The 26,885-nt window shown below is 43.3% G+C and overlaps 1 protein-coding gene across 2 annotated transcripts; it reads left to right on the top strand.

Moving 5' to 3' along the window:
* The first annotated feature begins 112 nt into the window (after window positions 1–112).
* PDCD6 (programmed cell death 6) lies at window positions 113–26,885 on the top strand. 2 transcript variants are annotated; one of them, XM_039526376.1, is made up of 6 exons: window positions 113–358; window positions 7,420–7,481; window positions 18,336–18,380; window positions 20,482–20,640; window positions 22,983–23,092; window positions 25,647–26,885. In XM_039526376.1, exons 1-6 carry the CDS (start codon window positions 270–272, stop codon window positions 25,743–25,745), a joined length of 564 nt encoding a protein of 187 aa, XP_039382310.1. In that variant the 5' UTR covers window positions 113–269; the 3' UTR covers window positions 25,746–26,885. The 2 variants fall into 2 exon arrangements, with proteins under 2 accessions (XP_039382310.1, XP_039382311.1); XM_039526377.1 differs by having other exon boundaries at window positions 117–358; window positions 20,482–20,634.

Genomic DNA, 26,885 nt, shown 5'->3' with positions numbered 1-26,885 from the left:
GGGGTGGGTCCCCGCGTTCCGCCTCAGAGATTCGCCGGGGGCAAGAGGGGGCGGGGTTTCGCTTAGACCCGCCCCCGTGGGGTGATGGGGGACGCGCCCCTCCGCGCTGTGGAATCCCGGGGGCGGAGCCAGGCCGCTCGCGATGCCGGCCAGTCACGTGATCCCGGCAGGGCGGCTGTAGAAGGGCAGGAAGCGGAAGTGAGGCAGGAGCTTGCGGTCCCGTGACCGTTGTGGAGCTTGGTAGCTACAGCGAGCGAGCGCGCGGGGCGATGGCAGCGGGGTATCAGTATCGGCCCGGCCCGGCGGGCGGCGGCCCGGGAATGCAGGAGCCCAACTTCCTGTGGAGCGTGTTCCAGAGGTGAGAGCCCCGGGGCCGCCGCGTCACCCCCCGCCGAGATCCGGCTCCCACCGCGGGGCACCTCCCGCGCCCGAGCCGGGCTGGCGTCCTGGAGCCCCACCCGGCTGAGTCTCGCCGCCCCGCTCTCCTCAGAGGCCGCCTCCGGCCCGGTGCAGCAGCACCGCGATCGCTGGGTCCGGTCCTCCAGCCCCGCCCCGGGGGGAGGTGGCTCCACCTGTGGCAGCGCGGGAATAGCCGCCGCTAGGACTGAGCCCGCCCCAACCTGTCCGCGCCGGGCCCGTCCGGTCTAGCCGCACTGGCCGGGTTGAGGGGCCGTGCAGCGGCTGTGGGCAGCCAGGCCCTGGAGTGCGGCGGCCCCTCCCATGTCAGCAGGGAGGGTGGGCGGTGTGTGAAGCGCCGCCTGAGCCGCGGGCGGCTGAGCACGTACTGGGCGTAGCGCTACTTGCAGCTCCCGGGGATACTGCGGGACAAACGGAATTTGGGGGCAGGGAAAGCAACCCTGAAACAGACTGTAGGGTCCCCCCCTCTCGCTGGAGCGCTCGATGAGCATCCTGCATTGTGCTCTAAGACATCTCCCATATAGGCATTACTAGCTCATACTTCAAGTGGTTTATGCCCAAACCTATGATTAGGGGATTATCACGTATTGATTATTTTTCCTCCAAAGGTTACTCTCAGTACTTGCAGTGCTCTACCTGCTTGGTTTTAATAATATGGGTTTCTTTCATCTATCTCTCTCCTGGCTTTTCTTTTACATTAGTTCAGTGTTCATTGCACAGGTTTTTGCACTCCATTTTAAATATTGTTAAGTTGATTGTCTTCTGTGGCATATACCCAAACTGTTTGCTTTTTTCAGTGGCTTACCAGTGTCTTTGACTATTCATTCATAACTATACCTATATTCATTTCTATTCCTGATTATTCTTCCTATTACTGTGGCCCTTGATACTTTTTATCACCAGTTTAAATCTTTATATTTGTGATACCCTTAAATATTTACATAATAAGCTTTGTAATGAATGGGTTTGTAGAAGACAAGATTTCTTATTTTAGCAGGCAAGATAAGAAAACAACTTTTAGGCCCCAATTCTACAAATACTTAAATATGTTTAATTTTATTACCGTGAGTGGGACTGTTCATACCAGTCAAGTTAAGCATGTGCATAAGGCCTTGTCTACACTTCAGAGTTTTGTTGAGCAAGTTATGCTGACGATCAAAGAGCGGTATAATTACGTTGTTTGTGCATGTTCACATGACACTCCTTCAGTTGGTAGAGCATAACTGTGAATACGCTCCATCATCAACAGTGAGTGTAGTGCACTGTGGGTAGCTATCCCACTGTGATGTAATGAGAGATTCGATCATTAGAAACAGATAGCTCGGTATGTGATGACCTGGAGAACCGTATGGTGACTTGCCTGCCTGGTGCGAAGGTTGCAGATCTCTCAAGGCATCTAGATAGACTTATGTGTAGTGCTGGGGAGGAGCCGGTGGTCATGATACATGTAGGTACCAGTGACCTAGGCAAGGGTAGGAGAGATGTCCAGGAGGCCAAATTTAGGCTGCTAGGAAGTCCAGTATCTCTATGGTAGCATTCTCAGAAATGCTTCTGGTTCCACGCGCAGGGCTAGGTAGGCAGGCAGAGCTTCAGAGTCTCAATGCGTGGATGAGATGATGGTGTAGGGAGGAGGGGTTTAGATTTATGAGGAACTGGGGAAACTTTTGGGATAGGGGAGCCTATACAGGAAGGATGGGCTCCACCCCTAAACCATAGTGGATCCAAACTGCTGGCATTTAACATTTAAAAAGGTTGCAGAGTAGTTTTTAAGCTAAGAGATTGGGGGGGGGGGAAGCTGATTGCTGCAGAGGAGCATGTGGATCGGACAGAGACTTCTTAGAGGAGAGTCTATTGATAGAAATTCTCTAGGTTTTAGTCAGGAGGAGAGGATGGAAGAGGATAACGTATAGGCCAGATCAGATGAAAAACATTTTCATAAAAAAGAATCTGACTCATCAGAAAAGGGCAGACAAACAGTGATAAGTTTTTAAAGTGCTTGTACACAAATGCTAGAAGTCTAAATAATAAGATGGGTGAACTAGAGAGCCTCGTGTTAAAGGAGGATATTGATATAATAGGCACCTCAGAAACCTGGTGGAGTGGGGAGTATCAATGGGACACAATCATTCCGGGGTACTAAATACCATATTGTTCCGAGTATAGGCTGCTCCTGATTATAAGCTGCACCCTTAAAGTTTGGTGCTATTTTAAAAAAATTACATTTTTAACTTTTTTTAACAAAGAAAATATACACATTAGTAGAACAGTAAAATGGTATTTTATTTAATGAATAGGAAAATATGTACCAGTATTTTTAACACTTTTAACACTTTTGGTAGTCCTGCTTTTGACGGCATATGTTATATACTCAGAAATATTGAAAACTATTTTGTAGTTATACTGTAAATAAAGAAGGGAAAAGGAATGGACAACAAGGAGACTGATGAGAACAGTTCTCACCCTCTCCCCTGCACAACAATCAACAACATTAGCAAATGTTCTTAAGTCATCCCTCTGAGAAATTTTAGTCACTTTCACTGCCTGTCTCTCCGTCAATACCGGTATCTGCTCAGGTTTTCATCACTACTTCCAGTGCTTTCTACATCACTCCCACTGTTTTCTTCATCATTCTCCTGATCCACTTCTTTCTGATCTTCCCACAATACATCATCTTCACTACCATCCAATGCATTTGACAGGCAACATTTTTTTGAATCCTTTGATGATTGATTCTGAAGATATCATTGCCCACGCAGAAATAATCCACTGACACAGCAAAGCCACTGATGGTTTCTTAATTTTGCTGCTTGGTGTGAGGGCATGATCTCCAGCCACAAGCCATTCAGAATACTGCTGCTGTAGATGGTCTTTAAATGGCTTGTTGACAACAACATCAAGCACTTGGAGTTGGGATGTCATACCCCCTGGTATTACTACCAGATCTGATTTCAAGGATGCAATCTTACTTTTTACATCAGGTGTTAAATGTCCTTTAAATGCATCCAATACCAGCATTGCTTTTTTTGCAAGAAGAGCACCAGGCCTACTCTTCCAAACAACTGATAGCCAATCATTCATCAGCTCCTTGCTCATCCATCCCTTTTCCTGATATCTGACAATTAAGCCTCTTGGAAGACTTTCCTTCGGCATAGTTTTCCTTTTAAGTATCACATAAGGTGTCAGCTTATGACCATCAGCTGTAACAGCTAACATTGCTGTGATACGTAATTTTTCATTGCCTGTGGTTCTCAGAAGAATGGATTTTGCTCCTTTTTGATCCACGGTTGTATTACTTGGCATATCAAAGAATACGGGAGTTTCCTCAGCATTTCCAATTTGGCTCAATGGATAGTTATGCTTTTTCCTGAGCTCTGTGACATACCGTTGGAATGCAAGCAGCTTTTCATTGAAGTCAACAGGTAGTCTTTGTGCAAGTGTTGTCCTGCGTCTTAGAGAGAGGCCATTTCTGAGCATAAATCTACGGCACCATCCAAGGCTTGCTTTAAATTCATGCCTGGGAATTTTTAATTCACTGGCAATTTCTAATGCCTTCAATTGTATGATTTTTCGGATGACAGGCATTCCATTTTTTCTTTGCTCTTGAATGAAGGGAAGCACTGCTGCATCAACTTCACAATACCTGCCTTTCTTAGGCCCTCTGAACGATTTCCTCATAGAAGCCGAGTTTTCTAGTTTCTTCTGCATCAGCTTCCATCTACGTACATTTTTCTCATCTACGTCGTATTTTCTGGCAGCTTCCCTATTGCTTGTTTGTTCAGCGTATTTTAAGACTTTTATCTTAAAGTTTGAATCGTAACTTCGCCTTTTCCCTTGGCTGGTTGAATTTCGAATCTCCACATGATCAGCCATATTGGTATTTTAAGTTAGCCCCTGTACAAAAAAAAACAATAACCTCATCCTCAACTCTCAGCCCCCTCACCCTCTTAGCCCCCTCTCCTTTACACGGCCCTTCCTTACCCTCTTAGCCACCTCCTTATTCTCTCAGCCTACCTCTCCCTCACACAGTGCCCACTACTCACCCTATTAACAACCTCCTCTCAGCCTCCTTCTTCATCACACAACCCCCTCCTCACCATATACCGTATCCTCCCGAGATAATACCGGTAAAAGTAAACAAACGCCCTCGACTCCCAAGTCAGCGTGCAGAGCTATGGATACCTCACAGGGACGTAATGCTCCCAAGTCAGCATGGGGAGCTACGGATGCCTCACAGGGACATCATACCGGTGACTTGTGGGCTTCTCCAGCCAGGGCCGGCTCCAGGCACCAGCTGAGCAAGCTGATGCTTGGGGCGGCAGATTCTAGGGGGCGGCATGCCGCTCAATCCTAGGGCGGCATGGCCGCTTTTTTGGGGGGTTTTGTTTGCTGCTCTGGCTGCCCTATAGAGTGCGGAGGAGGGGAGCGCCCTGCAGCAAATTCCACAGGGCAGCCCGCGTCCTTCCCTCCCTGCCGACCGGAGCAGCGCGGAGCCCTCCCGGAAGACAGCACGGCAATTGGGGCCGTGGGGTGAGCTCCCCGCTGAAGCGCTGGCCGCCCCCCTTCTCTCTCTTCCCCCCCCCCCTTCCCCCTGGCCGCCTCCCTCTCCCCAACTAGACCAGGCTGCACCCTGGGTCTGGCCGCCCTGTAGGGTTTTTTGTTTTGTTTTTTTCCCCTGCTTTGCCAGCCGCGCTGTTGTCCCCCTCGTCCCCCCCGTTTGCCGCTCCAGCCATGGTTTTTTTTTTTTTTCTCCCCCCGCTTTACCGCTCCGGCTGTGTTGCAGGGTTTTTTTCTCCCCTGCTTTGCCGTTCCAGCCGCACCGGTTTTTTGTCCCCACCCCCACCCCGCTTTACCGCTCCCGCCGTGCTGCCGGTTTTTTTTTTACACCTGTTTCCCGCTTCAGCTGTGCCGTTTTTGTTCCCCCCCCGCCGCCTTACTGCTCCCGCTGCACCGAGTTTTTTTGTTGTTGTTTTTTTTCCCCGCTTTGCAGTTTCATCGTCGTCCCCCCCCCTCTAGCCGCGCTGTGTTTTTTATTTTTTTTCCCCTGCTTTGCGCTCTGGGATTTAAAGGGCTCTGGGCTCCCCACGGCTGCCGGCAGCCCAGAGCCCTCTGATTCCCCGCCGTGGCTGGGATTTAAAGTATTTTTATTGGGTTTTTTTTTGCAAGATCCCGATTATAGGCCGCACCCCTAGTTTAAAGACTTAAATTAGGGGGGGAAAGTGCGGCCTATACTCGGGACAATACGGTATATCATAAGTTCAGAACAGGAGGCGTGGGGGTTAGGGTTTTTGTTTGTCATCCGAGGATTGGAGCACCTCTTGAAACGTGTCCTCCTTGCTCTTCCTCTGTCATTTCCTTATCTGGTGGAGGGATTCTGAAGGCCACACCCGCAGAAGTGCAAGAAACAATAAACAGAAGCATGATTGTTAGTGCACTCACGGCGTTGAATCATGCTAGTAAAATACACATCTTTTTACATACAAATCCGTTTCTCACGGTCTCTTGGCAAGCACAAGGCTCAGCAAATGCCTTAAATATGATTAGTTCAGGCCAGGGGGAAAGAGGCTCAAGATAGGGCAAAGGGTTTAGATGGTTTTTTTTTAAGGGGTTCGCTGTAGGTGATCAGAGACACAATTGTAAATTCTGCCACCGCTTTCAACAGGCGGGGGTCATTGTAGCCGATATCTCACTCCTGAGGGTAAGCAAGGATGAGAGGGTGCATATCTTGGATGCATGCGGCTTCAGACTGGTTCCCTAGACTGCTCACATGTGTGCCGCTTTGGTCCCTGCACAAGTGATTACCGATTGGTGCAGGAAAGTTTCCTACAATGGGGGAAGGAACAAAGCAGCTCTGTCAAGGAACCTTCAGCAGAGGATTGGCGAGTACTTCCAGGAAAGTTTCCTAGAGATCTCTATGGAGGATTCCTGTGAAATCTTACTGTGCATCAACACACTGTTCTGCAGCACTGCTTAGCTGCAGAGGGGAATGTGAAGCACACGCAAAAACTGCTAGTTGTGTACATTTCTGTCCCTTCACCCATTTCTAGAATATAATAAAGCAAAGGACAGCTCTACCTGAGCAGCATCAACTCAAAAAGATGGCTTACCAGAGCTCCCTTCTCCTTATCATGTGCTCTAGAGACAGAGTGTTGGGACTGGCTTGAATCCTCTGGGGTCAAGATGAGGTCCTGGACAGCCTTTTCCCATCTCGTCCTCTAACTCAACCTCCTCGGGGTTGATTCCACTGTCTCTAGCCCCGCTGAATTGGGTCACAGTGGAGGATGGTGTTCAGCTCCTTATAGAAGCAGCAGGTCTTTGGCGCAGCACCAGAGCGACTCTTTGCCTCTCTTGCCTCCTGGTATGCCTGCTTCAGCTCCTTGATGTTTGCTGGGGTGGAGCTGGGACTGCACAGTCTCCCCTCTGCATATACTCAGCAGATCCAGTGTGCTTCAAGCGGGAGAACATTTGGTTCATGGAGCCGCCATGGTCAGATGGGAAGATGTGATTCCTGTGCCTTTAAAGGGAGAAGGGCGAATGCCTGTGTACCTGATTGCAGGGCAGCGGAGTTTGAACTGCTGATCAGAGCAGCCAGGATGGGCATTTTGGGACACATCCTGGAGGTCATTTATAGCGATATAACCAACCACAGTGTCCACGCTGACACTTTGTCGATATAACTTCACTGTAAAAAGCTCTACACTTCTCATCAAGGTGGTTTTATTTCGCTAACAAAGCAGGAGATTTTTGTTGGTGGAAGGAGCATTGAAGTGTGTACACCTCCACTGTTTGTCAACGAAACCTGACTTCTGTCAACAAAACTCTAGTGTAGACAAGGCCTAAGTTTTTGCTGGACCTAAACTTTAATTAGTATCAATTTTCTCTCTTTTTTTTTTTTCTGATTAAAAGAATAGTTTTCAAACTATTACTGAAATTATCTCATTTGAAACAGTTTTCTTAAGTTACACATTTTAAAGTGAAATCTTTAAAATTTGTGTTTGTTTGCAGGGTTGATAAAGACAGGAGTGGAGTAATATCTGACAGTGAACTTCAGCAGGCATTATCCAATGGTAAGTGTGACTCAGCAAAAAAAAAAAAAAAGCTGCTTATATGTTTAGCATATGCATTTCTTATTCCCCCTTTTAGTTACATGAGATAGATCTCTTCTAAGAAGTACAAAGGAAACTGAAAATCTGAACATATAATAGGGAGCAATTCTGCAGTGGAAGATGGAGAGAGAAGTGAATAAAAAGGGAGCAAAACAATAATCAGAGACAAATGAGATGTATAATTCATAGCTCCAGGAAGTTTCCTTTTTTCAGACCTTAAAGAGGAAAAAAAAATCCAGTTCAAATGTTCTCTGTTAGGTTTTTGATGTGTTTTAATAGCACAAGCTCCGCTCCTGTTGTTTCTCTGCATGGGGATTTTTTTTCTAGAGAGAAAAAGCATAAGTATAGCTTCCTCCAGCTGTCTTTGTGTTCACAGGAATTAAGGTGTAATCATTATCCATATTACTCACTTGTCGCTTCTGAATGTGCCCTTCATTATTTTAACTAGGACCAATGTATAGTCCAGGAAAATTGTACAGGAGCACTTCGAACCTGTCTTGCTGCACATGTAATCTTTGTTGCATATCATAGAATCTCAGGGTTGGAAGGGACCTTAGGAGGTCATCTAGTCCAACCCCCTGCTCAAAACAGGACCAAACCCAACTAAATCATCCCAGCCAGGGCTTTGTCAAGCCTGACCTTAAAAACCTCTAAGGAAGGAGATTCCACCACCTCCGTAGGTAACACATTCCAGTTCTTCACCACCCTACTAGTGAAAAAGTTTTTCCTAATATCCAACCTAAACCTCCCCCTCTGCAACTTGAGACCATTACTCCTTGTTCTGTCATCTTCTATCACTGAGAACAGTCTAGATCCATTCTCTTTGGAACCCCCTTTCAGGTAGTTGAAAGCAGCTATCAAATCCCCCCCTCATTCTTCTCTTCTGCAGACTAAACAATCCCAGTTCCCTCAGCCTCTCCTCATAAGTCATGTGCTCCAGCCCCCTAATCATTTTTGTTGCCCTCCGCTGGACTCTCTCCAATTTATCCACATCCTTGTAGTGTGGGGCCCAAAACTGGACACAGTACTCCAAATGAGGCCTCACCAGTGCTGAGTAGAGGGGAATGATCACATCCCTCGATCTGCTGGAAATGCCCCTACTTAATACAACCCAAAATGCCATTAGCCTTCTTGGCAACAAGGGCACACTGACTCATATTCAGCTTTTCGTCCACCGTAACCCCTAGGTCCTTTTCTGCAGAACTGCTGCCCAGCCATTCGGTCCCTAGTCTGTAGCAGTGAATGGGATTCTTCCATCCTAAGTGCAGGACTCTGCACTTGTCCTTGTTGAACCTCATCATATTTCTTTTGGCCCAATCCTCTAATTTGTCTAGGTCCCTCTGTATCCTATCCCTACCCTCCAGCGTATCAACCACTCCTCCCAGTGTAGGGTCATCTGCAAACTTGCTACGGGTGCAGTCCACACCATCCTCCAGATCGTTAATGAAGATATTGAATAAAACCGGCCCCAGCACCGACCCTTGGGGCACTCCCCTTGATACCGGCTGCCAACTAGACATGGAACCATTGATCACTACCCGTTGAGCCCGACCATCTAGCCAGTTTTCTATCCACCTTACCGTCCATTCATCCAGCCCATACTTCTTTAACTTGCTGGCAAGAATACTGTGGGAAACTGTATCAAAAGCTTTGCTAAAGTCCAGAAATAGCACATCCACTGCTTTCCCCTCATCCACAGAGCCGGTTATCTCATCATAGAAGGCAATTAGGTTAGTCAGGCATGACTTGCCCTTGGTGAATCCATGCTGACTGTTCCTGATCACTTTCCCCTCTAAGTGGTTCAAGATTGATTCCTTGAGGACCTGTTCCATGATTTTTCCAGGGACTGAGGTGAGACTGACTGGCCTGTAGTTCCCTGGATCTTCCTTCTTCCCTTTTTTAAAGATGGGCACTACATTAGCCTTTTTCCAGTCATTCGGGACCTCCCCCGATCGCCATGATTTTTCAAAGATAATGGCCAATGGCTCTGCAATCTCATCGGCCAACTCCTTTAGCACCCTCGGATGCAGCGCATCGGGCCCCATGGACTTGTGCTCGTCCAGCTTTTCTAAATAGTCCCGAACTACTTCTTTCTCCACAGAGAGCTGGTCACCTCCTCCCCATACCGTGCTGCAGAGTGCAGCTGTCTGGGAGCTGACCTTGTCTGTGAAGACAGAGGCAAAAAAAGCATTGAGTACACTAGCTTTCTCCACATCCTCTGTCACTAGGTTCCCTCCCTCATTCAGCAAGGGGCCCACACTTTCCTTGACTTTCTTCTTGTTGCTAACATACCTGAAGAAACCCTTCTTGTTACTCCTAACATCTCCGGCTAGCTGCAACTCCAACTACCATGGTGCAGGAAATTAGGATGGTAAGAGGTCTAATGGTCAGTGATGGTTTTAATAGAGAGAGAAATAACCGGATGTTACAGAAGGAAGGAGGAGGTGGTAAAGTGTTCTCACTAGTGCTTCACAAAGCCATTTATTTAGTCTGTCAGGGCTTCATGAGATAAGGTGGGTGAGGCAATATCTTTTATTGGATGAACTTCTGCTGGTGAGAGACAAGCTTTCGAGCCACACTGAGCTCTTCCAGTCCCATTGTAGTATTTCAAGTGTAGACAAACCTTAGTTACAGTTGGCTATGAGGTGCTGCTCATACATCTTTGATGTCCTAACTGCAGTTGGCAGAGTTTTCTGGTAATTTCATGCCTTTTTCTGGAACATCTAAGAGGCTCATGTTGGGTAGCTGTTTGTTGTATCCCCATTTTCTTTCATGTGGGAAAGTTGCAAAGTTTAATTCTGTCACCCTTCCTGCACCAGGGATCTGTGGTGAAGGTGAGGCCAGGTGACATTTGGGCTGCAGTGCTACCAGGAACAAAATATAATTTTTATTACTAATCATCTGACTTGGAATATACCTAGGAAACAAAACTTACTATGGAGTACAAAATGCTATTATTTTATAAGTCTTCTGACTAATAGCAAAAATAAATTAGTTGTTTACCTGGTATAATAAGATCTACTCACTGTATCACCTATTCTTTTTCCCATAGCTAGAACAGCCTGCTTGAAAGGATGAAACTTTAAAATTGTGGCAAAAATAGAGAAACAGCGACCCAAATTTCTTCAGTTTTTGTTCACAATTTGTTTACAATAGTTTGGGAAACCTGTCTTTGCCAGCTTTTACTTTAAATTCCTCAAATTAACCTTTTTTTCCCCTGACCCACTTTTCAGTGTTGTTACACAAACAACTGCTAAAATTTCTGTCTTTCTTCCCTGCTTGTTTACAGTATTGGTTAGCAGTTTGAACATTTGATATAGTTATATGAGAAATCACCACTTAGGAATTCAACACTGAGCTAGATAGTTTATATAAATGCATTAACAGATATCTTGCCCACATTCCATAAGTTTCTGTATTCTAACAAACTAAGCACCCGTAACCAGTCTCAATTACACCTACGCCCTTCTCCCAGGATATAATGGCAGTTGATTCCACACAAGCTCCTTCTCTCTTTCCATTCATCAGTGATTCCACTCATTCTTCTCTAGGCTTCCAGATGGTTGTATATAAATTTACTGTAGTTTCTAATGTGCATAGTAAGAACATAGATGTTCTTATCACATCCCTTTTTAACTTTTGTAAAGGAGAAATATTCTAAAGATTGACAGATACTAGAAACATCAAGATCCAGACTTCTTTAGTGAAATGCCTGCAAGCTGCTTGGAAGCTTTTTTTTTTTTTTTTTTTAAAAACAAACACCCTCCATATTAGAGGCTCAAACTATATGTATACCCCCCAATTAAAAACAGAAGATAAAAAAAAATGCCATCATGGCTAAACAACATTGTAAAAGGTGGTTAGAGACAAAGACATCTTTCAAAAATTGGAGGTTAAATCCTACTGAAGAAAATAGAAAGGAACATAAATTCTGGCAAGTCAAGTGTAAAAGTATCATTAGGCAGGCCAAAAAAGAATTTGAAGAGCAATTAGAAAATGACACAAATTAACAGCAAAAAATTTAAGTGCACCAAAAACAGAGTCTGCCAAACAATCACTGGGACCATTGGACAGCCTTGGTGCTAAAGGAGAACTTAAGGAAGGACCAGGCCATTGCAGAGAAGCTAATTGAATTCTTTGCATCAATCTTCGCTGCAGAGATGAGGGAAATTCCTACATCTGAACCAATTATTTTTTTAGGTGATCAATCTGGCACAGTTCTTCAGATCTAGGTGTCAATAGAGGAGGCTTGGGGGGTGTGGGGGGGGATAGTTAAATTAAACAGCAGTGACTCCACAAGACAGAATGGTTTTCACCCAAGAATTCTGAAGGAACTCAAATATGAAATTGCTGAACCACTAACTGTTATGTAACCTATCATTTAAATCAGCTTCTGTACCAGATGACTGGAGGATAGCTAATATGACACCAATTTTTTAAAGTCTCCTGTGGTGATCCTGGCAATTACAGGCCGGTAAGCCTGACTTCAGTACCAGGCAAATTTGTTGAAACTATAGTAAAGAACAAAGTTATCAGACACCTAGACAAACATGATATATTGGGGAAGAGTCAACATGGCTTTTGTAAAGGGAAATCATGCCTCCCCAATCTATTAGATTTCTTTGATGGGCAATGGTGGTCCAGTGGATATAATGTATTTGGACTTTCAGAAAGTCTTTTACAAGGTCCCTCACCAAAGGCCTTAAGCAAAGTAAGCAGTCATGGGCTAAGAGGGAAGGTCCTCTTATGGATCAGGATCAATAATTTGTTAAAAGGGAGGAAACAAAGGATAGTAATAAATGGTCAGTTTTCAGAATGGAGAGAGGTAAATAGTGGTGTTCCCCCCAGAATCTGTACTGGGACAGTGCTGTTCAATATATTCATCAATGATCTGGAAAAGGGGGTAAACAGTGAGGTGGAAAAATTTGCAGATGATATAAGATTACTCAAGATAGTTAACTCCAAAGCAGAATGCAAAGAGTTACAAAGGGATCTCACAAAAGTGGGTGACTAGGCAACAAAATGGCAGATGAAATTCGATGTTGATAAATGCAAAGTAATGAACATTGGAAAACATAATCCCAACTATCCATACAAAATGATGGGATCTAAATTAGCTGTTACCGCTCAAGAAAGAGATCTTGGAGTCATGTGTAGATCTCTGAAAACATCTGCTCAATGTGTAACTGCAGTCAAAAAAGCTAACAATGTTAGGAAAGGGATAGATAAATAAGATGGAAAGTATCATAATGCGACTTTACATATCCATGGTACACCCACGAGTACTGCATGCAGTTCTGGTTGTCCCATCTCAAAAAGGATATGTTAGAATTGGGAAACTTACAGAGAAGGTCAACAAAATGATTATGGGTATAGAACAGCTTCCATATGAGGAGAGATTAAAAAGACTGGGACTGTTCATCTAGGTTCAAAAAAGAATTAGATCTATCCTCTAACTTATCTATCAATGGCTATTAGCTAAGATGGTCCCTGGCTCTCAGTGTTCCTAAACCTCTGACTGCTGGGAGTTGATGACGGGGGATGTATCACTTGATAAATTGCCCTGTTCTGTTCATGTCCTCTGAAGCATCTGGCACCAACTACTGTCAAAAGGTAGGCTCTGGGGCTAGATGGACCATTGGTCTGACCCCGTATGGCCATTCTTATGTTCTTATGAATGGCTGTTGGGTTTATGTAAATCACAGTGATGAGTTCAAGAAAAAGAACCAGACAAAAAAAACTACTGGGTTATTTTTCTTGGGGGAGTTGTTTTCACCACCGTGCTTCTTTTGAACAGCAGTAACAACCATTGGTGCTGTCTGCAGAGTCGGATGTCAGCATGGAATTGGTTCATGTTTGGAAGGTCATCCTCATAACTGAGCAGATCACTGGCAATGAATGAAAACAGGCCACAAAGCATATTGAAAACCTAAATTCTACAAAAATAATGGCTTAGGACTCTGCTGTCCATGGAAGTCTCCTATTTGCTGGCAGTACATAAGCTTTTCACTGTCAGTCTCACCAGGGCGATGCTCTGGAACTACTCCATATGAAGCCAGCCAGGACTCTAGAGTAGCATGCCTCCTTTCTCTGAGCATACTGTTGCCAGGGCAAGAAGCTTACACAGCTGGGCCTGACCTTGGAGCATACAGCATCCCCTTCCACACCATGCGCTTCCTGCAGCAAGTCCACCCGGGCGGGGCTCCTGGGGAAGCCAGAGAGCCCTGCACCCCAGCTCCACAGTCAGCTGTGACTCTCAGCTAGCATATATAACAGAAATTAGTGACTTTCAGCCAAGTCCATCTTGGAATCCCCTCTCCAGGCCACCCAAGCAGACTGCCCAGCTTCCAGGGACCTGACCTCATATAACACCCCCCTCCTCCCCCCATTGCTGCTCCTCCTGCTCTTTGTCTTGCTTCCCAGGCAAAGAATCACCTGGTCGTCACCTGGATGCATCCCCCTCCTGGGTCTCAGGTTACGAAGGGCACCGGCCATAGCATAGGTGCAGGCAACTGAAGCAGCCTCACCTGCCCCAGGGGTCTAAGCCAAAGTCTCACACCCTTATTCCCACCACTGAGACATTGGTGCAACACACAGGGAAACTAAGGCACATGCAGTATTCGTGCAAAACAGTAAAACTCACATAGGCTCACATACAACATAACAAGGGAAAAGACCCACTTTGTCACAACTGCCTGTTCAAGAAACTACAAATACACCCTCTTCTCTTTTAGTATGAATTTCTTATTTTAGAACTATTGCCCTGCCAATTACAGTGGCCACTGTTAAGTTGCAAAACTTACCGCCTCCCATGTCTCTTTTGCACAAAGTTTCTCTCAGGATGAAACGTGTGACCTGCTTGAGTTCTTTCCAGTACTGTAAGTAGAAATGTCTTGGTAAATTGATGGAACTGTTGAGTGTGTACGAACACACACAGGCCAACTGATACAGCCAATAGGAATTTATCAGTGGTGTGGACAAGTCTCCCTGAATGGCTAGGAATATTCGTTGTCCTTTATAAGAAACCAGGGCTTTGGAGCGGAGCTGGAGCGTGGAGCTGCAGGTTTTTCCTAGAGCCGGAGCACAGCTCCAAAGCCCTGTAATGTTTCGTAAATGTGCCACAAGTCTTCTCCGCTCCTAGATCTAATTTCCCATTAACTTTCATAGTTGAAAATTTTCTAAAACATTCCACTTGTGATATTACTATATTTACTTATTGGTGTTATGGCCCAGGTGCTGGAACGGGGAACAGTAATATGTTGAGTTTTCTTTCTAAAGGGGAATAAGCTTTTAGTCCAATGCCAGTTTAGGGGATGCTTGGCAAAGGATGTAGACTACCAGCTGATATGTGACACAAGTTTGTGTCACTAAAACCATATTTTATTAAAGGGAGCCTTTACATAAAGGCAAGGACTTGTCTAAAATAAGTAGGGGAATAGGAGAAATATCCTCCAGCTGTTTCACTAAATTTACAATGGAAAAAACATAGTTTAGACTTTGTCCTTTATTTCTAGATCTATGGCTAATCTATATTACACTCTCATGCAGGTTGCAGCCCACTCAGACTTGGTTTGTGACCTGAGTGTCTATTTGGACAGTGGGAGAGAAGCAATTTTGCTTCAGATGCAGTAATGATGAACTGCAGGCAACTATTTTTGTACCCATAACTGCTCTTTTCATGTGATCTTTATACACTTTGAAAGCTTTTCCCTGTTTGTTATTTACATTAACTCAAGTCCTCAGTTTGTCTCCTAGAAGGCTAGTAATATTTGGAGAATTAAGAACATAATGTTACAGGAAACTGAAATCTGAGGGGCAGCTCTCTCATCCAGTTGATGAGGAGATGATATTGGGTGTGAGGCTTAAATGTTGAATTGCTTTCATGTTTGTAATACTGAATACTTTGGTTAACTAGACTTTTATATTAGTACTCTATTTCCACACTAGTCACTCAAATATTATACTGTAGTTTGGGGCTAAAACTTCTCCTGCTAGATACTGACTTAGAGAACATGAGAAAATTTGAGCAAAATATGTTCATTCCCTTCTTGAGGCAGACAAGCATGGAAAGATGCTCTTTCATTTAAAGAATGACTGTGGATAACTATAAAACTTGAAATATTGACTGGCTTCCATGAGGAGTAATGCAGTAAATTTGGTGGAAAAAAAACTAAGATATTTTTTAAAATCACAGCTTCTATGCATGCTCAGGTCAAATGGTATCAGAGGTTCTAACGCTAATAGAAAATCTGAAGTTTGAATTCTAATGCCAGCCTAAAAGTTCATTGGATAAAGAACTATTGACTCTTCTGTGAAATAAAGCAAAGCATTTAAGACTAAAATCCCTATTTGTTTTGTATTTAACAAAGGTATTCCATTGGACATTCTTCTTTTTGAATGTTTAATTATATGCACATACTACTTAACGTACTGGATGAGATGGTAAATCCAGATTTTATAATGCCAGTACTTCAAATGAAGACACACACACATTGTCCTCTCCTTTATATGCCTTAAAATCGCTCAGCACTTGTGTAACAAGGGAGAAAAAAAATTCCTTCCTGATTCTTGCAGTAGTGTCTCAACAACCTTCCTGTTAGTATGCAAAAGTTATAAAATGTTGGTCAGGAAAAAACCCCATAGATTGCCTGAAACTAAGGCCACAAAGGGCTTGGCTACACTTGAAAGTTACAGCGCTGGGAGTTACAGCACTGGTTGTGCAGCTGTGTAGGGACAGCGCTGGTGTGTGGCCACATTTGCAGCACTGTTGGGAGTGATGCATTATGGGCAGCTATCCCAGTGTTCAAGTGGCAGCAATGTGCTTTTCAAAAGAGGGGGGTGGTGTAGTGTGACAGGGAGCGGGGGGAGAGAGAGAGTGGATTTTTGGAGCCAACACTGTGTGTTTAGTTTCCTGCCTTGAAAAATCAGAAAATGTTCGCGACCCCTTAGTCTTAACTCTTAATTGCAAACAGCCTGCATCCAACGGACTCCCCGCTGTCAAGCAAACACTCACTCCCTGCCTGCCTCATTATCTCATTTGATTGTTCACAGCCAGGTACAGATTGATCACAGCAAACAGGAGCTGTGTTATAAGCAGCTCCGGGATCAACGGAGCTCCGAGTTCACAACAAAACAGAGTAATTTATAAAAGCATTCTGGGATATCTGCTAATACCCTGGAGGCCAATAACAGCGCTGGTGTGTGTCCACACTTGACGAGCAGCGCTGGATCACCAGCGCTGCAATCGTTACACCCCAACCAGACCACGTGTACAGCCAGCGCTGCAGCCAGGGAGTTGCAGTGCTGGATGTGCCTTGCAGGTGTGGACGGTTACTAATTGCAGCGCTGGAAAGCTTCCACCAGCGCTGCAACTTTCAAGTGTAGCCAAGCCCTGAGTGTACACTAGAGACATAAGTAACTCCTCACTTAACCTTGTAGTTATGTTCCTGAAAAATGGGACTTTAAGCACAACGATGTTAAGCAAATCCAATTTCCCCATAAGAATTAATGTAAATTTGGGGCGGTTAAGTTCCAGGGAAATTTTCTTCACCAGACAAGACTATATAATTAGTGTGTGTGTGTGTGTGTGTGTATATGTGTGTATGTATATATATATATATATATATGTATGTATATATATATATATATATATATATATATATATATATACACACACACACATAGTATGAGTTTTAAACAAACAGTTTAATACTGGTACACAGCGATGATGATTGTGAAGCTTGGTTGAGGTGATGAAGTCAGAGAGTGGGATATTTCCCAGGGAATTGCCTTACTGCTAAATGATGAACTAGCAGTCGACTGAGCCCTCAAGGGTTAACACCTTGTTAATGTAGCCTCACACTCTACAAGGCAGCACAAATTGAGGGAGGGGAGACAGAATGGCAGACACACATCATGTGGGAGAGAAATGTGCATTGTCCCTTTAAGTACACTGACCCTACTCTAAGTACACTGCTTTTTAAAATAGATCAGCAAGTTGAGACAGCAGCTCCTGCCAGCAAGCTTCCTCTGTCCTGAGCCCTGTCATGTCCCCCCTGCTCTATGGAGTTGGGGTAAGCGGGGGGGGGGGGAGGAGGAGGATGACACCCTGACATTAGCCCCCTTCCTCTCCCCGCCCCCGTTGCACAGCAAGCAGGAGGCTCCGGAGGGTGGCTCTAAGGCAGAGGGCAGGAGCAGCACATGGCAGTGGAGGAATAACAGCTGAACTGCCGGCAATTAATAGCCTGCTGGGCAGCTGCTGCACAGGGAACTTAGGGGAGCAGGGAGCTGATGGGGGGGGGGGCCTCCTGGTCCACCCTGGTTCCAAGCCCCCACCAGCTAGCTGCAACAGGCTGCTCTTCCTGCAAGCAGTGGACAAAGCAGGCTGCCAAATGATGTTATAAGGGAGCATTGCACAACTTTAAACAAGTATGTTCCCTAATTGATCAGCAACGTAACAACATTAACTGGGACGACTTTAAGTGAGGAGTTACTGTATATTGGTGTAACTACATCACTCAGGAGTGTGAGCAATGTCATACCAACCTAGCCCTCCCATATAGAGTGATGTCGATGGGAGAGCTCTCCTGTCAGCATAGTAGCATCTTCTCTAAAGCGCTACAGCGGCACAGCTGCACTGTATGTGAAGACAAGCCCTTAGATACCACAGCCTTATTATTTTGTTTATTGCCTCCACGAGATCTAGCTCTGAACTTTCTAGCTAGGCTGGCATGTGTTTTGTTTTGTTTTTTTAATTATGGTTATTTTTCCTATTTATCTTAAAGCTTCACCGTGCTACTTTTCTGTTTGTTTCAGGAACATGGACTCCATTTAATCCAGCAACTGTCAGGTCAATCCTGTGTAAGTACAACTGTACAATGTTACATACTCAGGATATGTCTTTTTAAATAACATTTTTATTATCTCCTGTAGCTGATGGCTAAGGTTTTCACATGCTGCAGCACTTAGTTACATCATTTAAGGTCAACAGTAAACTGAAAGTACATGGTATAATGTATTCTTTATAGCTGATCTTTGCAGCTGCTTTGTTTGTAACACTATGAACATCATTAATACAAGCTTTAGTTCTCTCTTCCGGTAACCCCGTTCCAAAAAAAGCTATTCATTAGGACGAAATAAAGTCTAAGACCTAATGACATCTCATCTGTTTTGAAAACCTATAGAAAATATACTAATGACTATGGACACACACACACACACACACACTTGCCTGAGCAACTTTTAGGGAAGATTAAAAGACTGCTGAGAAAATGGCAAGTGTCAGAAATGTAGGGAAAAAGTGCTACTGTCAAAAATCTGACTATCTTCATGTTTAATACCAGTAAGTCACTGGGAACAATTTTAAAGCTTTTGTTCTAATTACAAATACGGACACTCCCTGACTTACGCAAGCGTTCTCTTCTGGAATGCCTTGCGTAACTCGAATTTTGCTTAAGTTGGGAACGTGTACCTGACCATTACGCCGCCCCCCCCCCCCCAAAAAAAAAAAAAAAAGCCTTTCTAGCTCTACGGAACTTTTTCTGTAAGTGCGGATTTGTGTAAGTCGGGTTTGCGTAACCCGGGGAGCATCTATATCAAGCAGAAAAACTTATCCTATGTTTTACCTCAAAAAAAGATCAAAATGGAGGAGGAAAAGCAGAAAGCCTCTGATAACTATTGGAATAATTCTCAGTAGTGCAAAAGAAGCTGGTAGCAAGTTAGTGGTATAGCAAGAGACAAACAAATGGAGCTTTAAAAATGTCTCTGTTCCTCCCTCACACAGCTTATAAACAATGTATTATAATTAGATACTCAAATCTGTTCAAGTATATAGCTGAAATTAAATCTCCAGTCCAGTGCCATTTTATATTTTGGGCCTACCAAATTTACAGCCATGAAAAACACTTCACGGACCATGAAATCTGGTGTCCCCCCCTCGAAATCTGGTCTTTTGTGTGTTTTACCCTATACTGTACAGATTTCACAGGGTAGACCAGCGCTTCTCAAACTGGGGGATCCTGACCCAAAAGGGAGTTACAGGGGGATTACAACATTATTTTAGGGGGTCACAGTATTTTAGGGTCACCGTATTGCCACTTTTACGTCTGTGCTGCCTTCAGAGCTGGGTAGCCAGAGAGGGTGGCTGTTGGCCAGGTGCTCAGCTCTGAAGGCAGCACCCCGCCAGCAGCAGCACAGAAGTAAGCATGGCAATACCATGCTATCCTTCCTTCTGTGCTGCTGCCGGCCAGCTGTCCCTGCTCTCCAGCTGCCTAGCTCTGAAGGCAGAGCTGCCGCCAGCAGCAGTGCAGAAGTAAGGGTCGCAGTACTGCAACCCCCACCCCTACCCCAATAGCCTTGCAGCCCACCCCAACTCCTTTTTGGATCAGAATCCCTATAATTACAACACTGAAATTTCAGGTTTAAATAACGATTTACAATTTTTAAAATCCTATGATCATGACATTTACCAAAATGGACCCGTGAATTTGGTAGGACCCTACTTACATTGTTCAATAAACTTTTTTTATAGTCCAAACAAGTCATAGAATTTTCCACTGCAGACTGTTTGAATGCAAAAGAATCCTTCAGGGGCGTTTTCTATTCCCTTTTGTTTTGCAATTCCTTGCAGAAGAGCAAAACCTTCATGCTAATCTGTCACTGATTTGATCCCTAGGAGACTTCACTGTCACACAATTGCTCTTTCATGTTGCCTTCTTCAGTTACTTCCTTTGTTTTTCCCTATCTTCCTTTCTTTGCTATTTCACCACTTCCTCTCCTGTCTGCTTTCATGGACTCTCCTACTTTTTCTTCAGGTCAGCACTATTTTCACAAATTCTCCTCCCCTTCATTTGTTTACCACCTCCTCAGCCAGTCCAACCCATCTCTTATTAAAGATGACAAAATCTTACTAAAGACTTTAGTATAGTTTCTTACGTATTAATGCTTGTTATGTTTATTTCAGCCATGTTTGACAGAGAGAACAAAGGTGGCGTGAACTTCAATGAATTCACTGGAGTCTGGAAGTATATCTCAGATTGGCAGAATGTTTTTCGAACGTATGATAGAGACAGTTCTGGAATGATTGACAAAAATGAACTAAAGCAAGCACTAACAGGTTTTGGTAATTTTTTTATAATTATGGTTTGCTGTATAACGACTGATTTTGTCCAGTATTATATTACAGTATCTTTAAGGCTGTGCTGCTTCGCAGTTGTGACAAAATGGAATTATCAATTTTAAGAAATAATTGAGGTGGAATGTAGCTGCTATTTCTCTTTTGGATGTATATGGCACTTCACAAAAGACTGACATCTGTTCTGTGAGCAGCTTACAGATCATCTGGACTCTTCTGCTGAATAAAATTGAAAAATAATTAATGGGAAGCAATGTATGTAAACCTAGTGTAATTCTTTAAATTCATACTTTAATAAACATCCTAAAAGTCTTACCAGCATTTCAGTTCTAACTGTTTTAATCAGTGGCTCACTGTGCCATTGGGCATAAAGCATTAACAGGCTTTAAAACTTGGCAAGAACTTTAAGGAATAAATTTAATTACAAGGAAAAACAGTTGTTGGAGAAATGGATAAACCTGTTTCCCTTCTCAGGGACACTTGAGGCACCTATACATTTCCAGTGATAGTTGTCAATATTCTACAATTCAAAAGTCACTTAATATAGTTTTCTACAAATCTTGCTTTGATTATAAGTTCTTAACCTTTATATGTAAAGTTAATATTACATATGTAACCTGCTGAAAACATAAAAATGAAGACTTTCATTCCACTATGGAGAAGTCACGCTGTTTTGCCATTTGAATTCCTTTTAAAATGTGAATCAAATCTATTTAGAACCATTGCTCTAAAACATTTAGTTCTTCAAATTGCCACATCATTATGTATACCTCAGAACTGCTAAGAGTTAGGCTAGTGCGTAAAGCAGCTTGTAGGCTAGCTAAGGGGAGTGGTGGGGGTAAAGGAGGAAGGGAAGAGTTATCCCTCCCCCCCACTCCTGTGGAAAGGGCGAGATCTTCTGAAATAGAACAACTTTAAGATGATTTTTATGGTCTTCTAGAACACCTCCCCTTAGGATGTGGGCCTGATCTAGAGCCCACTGGAGTCAATGGGAAGCCACCCACTGGCTTCTCTGGGCTTTAGATCAGGCCCTACAAGTGCTGAGATTAGGAAGCTTTTAATTTTATCTATTCAAATAAAGACTGTAGAGGCTCTGAACCCTCCTTTTGATAATTCCTCCTGATTGGCTGTTTTACCTGATATATTTATAGTTAACAACAGTGTCTGAATTGCTAATGCTTTCTTCACTGCCTCTTTCAAAGGAGAATGAATGATCCTCGTGAATTTTAAAGCTAAGCCAGTTCTTACCATCCCTCTTCAAGCAGCTGTGCAGAAACTATCCAGTGGGCTACCCCCCTATATCTTCTGAAAACCTACAGTAGGCACAGCTGTGATAGGTTCCAGTAAACTCACATTTCCACATGATCAAAGGGATCTTATGAGAGTCTTACTGCACACAACTGACTGTATCCCTTCTTTCATTGTATTCTGGTAGGCTGCTAGTAGAACATGTTCCAGAGCTTTTCTCTGTGCGTGACAGAGCTTCTGCTAGAAGAGCCCCAGAGGATCTCTTCTTTACTTGACATAAGACCTCAGAATATTTAAGTAATTCCTCTCAAACCCACTTAACATTATCCCCACTTCCTCATGAGATAATTTGCCCACTTTTCTAAAAACACTTTTCAGACCCTGTGATAAAATGTTAATATAAACATGAAGTATTAACATTCTCACATGCGAAGCTTACTTTTAAGTGAGCTTTGTTAAAAGATCAGGTGTTTCAAACAAGAAAATATTGGTTAAAAGTAATTCACTGTGTAATTAGCAAAACTCCTGGTCTTCCTGGCTGCTCTGTCATGGCATTTGTATCACCTACCAGTAATTGGAAGTTGTGACTTCAACAGAAAATGGCGTTTGGAAACAACAGCTTGTGCCATCCTATTACAACAAGTTACATTCTCTTGATGCAGAGGATAACAATTTGTTCAATTGACTTCAGTGAAAAAGGATATTAAAATGTTTAAATACAAAATACGTTGAGCACAGCCCTAAAGACTTGTTTTAATTTCCCTTCTAACAGCATAATCATTTAAAATTGGTTGTAGTATTTCATTTCATTGAGTTTGCAATTCATTTTTTTTGTCATGTTCTTAATCATTACATGTTTTTTATATTGTTTGGTTGGAGCATTTTCTTGTTCAGTAGATGAATATATTCTAATATCCATTTAAGTTTGATTACTGTTCTACAGTTTTTACATTCACTTAATGACTCTTGCCTATTTGTCGCAACATAACTTATGCACATTTGCTTTTGTGTGTTATATTGCTCTTATATAAACTACCCAGCTTTGATCATGTAAATCTTTTAATCTTTTTTTTTCTTCCAAGGATATCGACTATCTGATCAATTCTATGATATCCTTGTTCGGAAATTTGACAGACAAGGAAGAGGACAAATTGCTTTTGATGACTTCATTCAGTGCTGTGTTGTGTTGCAGGTAATAGAAGAAATACATCTACTGTCAAAATTGGAAGCCATGATTTGTACAGGAGTTGAAGCATGTGCTGGATCAGGAATTTAATTTGACATGACTAATGTAGTACCTCCTAGGAATGCAGTGCTGTGTTTATATACATCCTTGTGTTGATCAACCTTGAAAAATCTTAAAGCTCCATCTTGAGCCTTCTTGGCATTACTATAATACAAATAAGTGCAAAATGACAGACCGCGATGTCTAAGTGCTTCTTGTCTGAAAAGTGACTTAGTGTCACTGAGTGAGATATTCCATGTTTGCCTTCTAGAGAGAAACTTGCCTTTTTTTTTTTTTTTTTTACTTTCTGCTGGCCTTGCAAAACTCATCCTGGCCTTTGACAGCCAGGCTGAATTCTTATGGCAATGAACACTGCAATCCAGATTTGGCCTCGGTTTACATTCATGCAACCCCATTGTTGTCTTTTGGGGTGCACAGGTGTAACTAAAATTAGAATTTCTCCTGCTGACTAGAATCTAATTAATTATTATTTCAGTTGTTCTTGCATAGTTTGATTGGCTCTGCAAGCCCAACAGAAGTAAAATGTAGCAAAATCTTTATCTGTAAAGTAAGCCAATATAGCTGACTCTGCACATAAATTGTGTGGGTAAGAAACCATCATATTTTTGTAGCCACTCCTCAATATAGAATTGTATTTTAAAGCTTTAATTCAGAGCTGAATTTCAATCATTCAGTCAGCATTACAGATTTTTCATTTAGCCCACACTGCAGGACTAAGGGCTTGGCTACACTGGAGAGTTGCAGCACTGGTGGAGGCTTTACAGCGCTGCAACTTAGAAACTGTCCACACCTGCAAGGCACATCCAGCGCTGCAACTCCCTGGCTGCAGTGCTGGCTGTACACCTGGTCTGCTTGAGGTATAACGAGTGCAGCGCTGGTGATGCAGCACTGCTCGTCAAGTGTGGCCACACACCAGCGCTGTTGTTGGCCTCCAGGATATTAGGAGATACCCCAGAATGCTTTTAACTAAATTACTCTCTTTGTTTTGTTATGATGCCTCTCTTTGTTTTGTTGTGAACTCGGGGCTCCGGGAGCTGCTTATCTAAAAAACAAACACAGCTCTTGTTTGCTGTGATCAATCTGTAACTGACTGTGAACAATCAATTGAGATAACCCACTACCTTGCTGTGAATGAGGCAGGCAGGGGGATGAGTGTTTGCTTGAGGAGAGAAACAGCGGGGGGAAGGGGAAGAAAGGGAGTCGGTTGGAGCAGCTGCTTATCTGGTCTGCAGGCTGTTTGCAGTTAAGAGTAAATGAGAGGTCGAGGAAATTTTCAGATTTTGCAAGGCAGGGAGCTGATACACAGTGTCGGCTCCAAAAATCCACACTCTTTCTCCCCCGCTCCCTGTCACACTCCACCCCACCCCCCTCTTTTGAAAAGCACGTTGCTGCCACTTGAACGCTGGAATAGCTGCCCATAATGCACCACTCCCAATGGCGCTGCAAATGTGGCCACACTGCAGCGCTGGTAGCTGTGAGTGTGGCCACACACCAGCGCTTTCCCTACACAGCTGTACGAAGACAGCTTTAACTCCCAGCGCTGCACATCTGCAAGTGTAGCCATACCCTCAATGATCTCACTGAAAAGCTCTCTGCATTCCTCTGTTACTATGGTATCCAGAAAACAATCTGGAGGATTCAGTGAGACAAAGTGGTGCCAAAACACCAAACTTGTCTAAAGTTTTGCAGCATTCTGAGTGATGTTCTTCCTTACTGTCAGTGTTTATTCCACAAGGTGTGGACAGATGTGCAACATGCATAAAAGGGAGTGAGTGACAAGTAGTATTTTCATTTTATTCTTTGTGGGTCATCTCCTTAGCTCTATAGTGTTGTTGGTGGTTCTGTCTTCCTGCTGCAGAACCATCAGTAGTTTTCTAAAAACATTTGCAATGTTAGTCAGTATCCACAGCCTTATGCATTGTAATTCCAAACTCTGGTTTAATATAGTAGGGATGTTTAATGATTGACAGGCATAGTTGCTGGTTATAGTGAAATTATTAAAGTGATAACTTGTTTCCATAGTATTTTTATACAACACCATAATTACGCATGGTTATTTACATGCAAGTATGATATAGCACATGACCCATCAAGCTTATAAGAGATAACAAGGTTTGCTTTTCAAATGTACAAAGGTGCTGCTTAAACCAGCCTGAGAATCTTATCTGTCCAGTGGGGAAGTAATTTTGCCCCCTGAATTTCTAAACAAAATGTGTATATAATTCAAAGGCTACATATTATACATAAGAAAAAAAAATGTAATTCAAGCCATGGTATGTCACAGGGAGGTGGTGAGGGGGAAGCTTATTCATCCACCAGCCCACCAGGTAAGACCAAAGAGAACCACCTTTTATCTTAGTCCATTGAATCGAAATTCCCAAACAATCACCCTAGGGAATGCTCTTAATCTGTTCTTGCTGGAAATGCATCCCTGAAACCTCAGTTTACATTCATCTGAACACTTTCCCTATATTCAGTAATGGTTTCTGTTTCTTTCCAGAGGCTGACTGATGTATTCAGGCGCTATGATACTGATCAGGATGGCTGGATTCAAGTGTCTTATGAACAATATCTTTCCATGGTCTTCGGCATTGTATGACAGTGACCAGTGCAAATGAGATTGGCCGTTAGCGATACAAAGACTGGAGTTGCCAAATCTTGTTACTTACTGAATGACTAAAATGGATATAACTTTTTTCATTCTCTTAAATTGTGTATCTCACCAGCTTCAGAATCTGTTTGTACTCAAGCTGCTCAGCTTTTATGTTGTATTACTGTAACAACAATGGCCATATCACTATTTAGAATTGTTTGTGATGTCAGTGCTAAACACTTTTTTCCAGATTATCATGCATGGGGGAAAAAATATTTTTTAGAAATGCCAAATTAAAGTAGTAATGCTTGTTTAATTAAAAGGGATTTAAAGGTCAGACAGAAGTTGCACAACATGGTTTGCACGTGCCTTACTTTTTATAAGAATTTAATGCATTAATTTTAATACAGAATTTAAAACAGTAAAGACATTAGACAGTCACACTGTCCTGTCCAGTTTTTGTGCATAAGGACATTTCTCCAAAGGCAACTCTGATCGATCCCTGCTCTTGTGTTTCATGATGTCTGAACTTAAGCCTCAGGTGTGCTGAGTCATTGAATGGCCTCATCAGCAGGAGAGGCAACTTGCCTTTCTGCCAAGCTCAATAGCCAGCAATTGAACATACCCCTAGTTCTTTACTCATCATGGATGGGTTTGAGTTGGAGCTTCCTTTTTAACTTCTGCTGTCTGCTCCCTGCTATGCCTGACCAATTTAGTTCCGGCTCGCTTTTTCTATTGTTTAGTTCTTAGCTAAGTGCAGATTCTTCTTTGAGTGACATCCCTGTGGATGCTCCACTACAGGTGATTCTGCGCCCCCATGGGAGAATTCAGTGCCTGGTTTGGCCACATATGCATCCTCCCTATCTCATGCTGCCAGTAGCAGTTAACTAACATTGTGTGACCAAACCTCCCCCGCCCTGCCTCAGTTCTTTCTCAACCACCCTTAGTCTGAGTCAGCTACCAACAGTGCCTCTGTATGTCTTACCTTTAGGTATAATAAGCAGTATAGTTAAGTACATATCTAACTCTTTTTTCTTTTTCTTCTCCCCATTAGAAATAGAAATTTTTGTTTCATTAGCCCCTTTGATAGAAAACTTCACCTGGGAATGCTGGGTGTCTCTAAGCTTTAAACCTTTTTTTAGCTAA

The sequence above is a fragment of the Mauremys reevesii genome, linkage group 2 (genome assembly GCF_016161935.1).
Source record: "Mauremys reevesii isolate NIE-2019 linkage group 2, ASM1616193v1, whole genome shotgun sequence".
Lineage (NCBI taxonomy): Eukaryota > Metazoa > Chordata > Testudines > Geoemydidae > Mauremys > Mauremys reevesii.
Note: the sequence above shows the minus strand (reverse complement) of the source record. Positions and strands in the feature narration are given on the sequence as shown.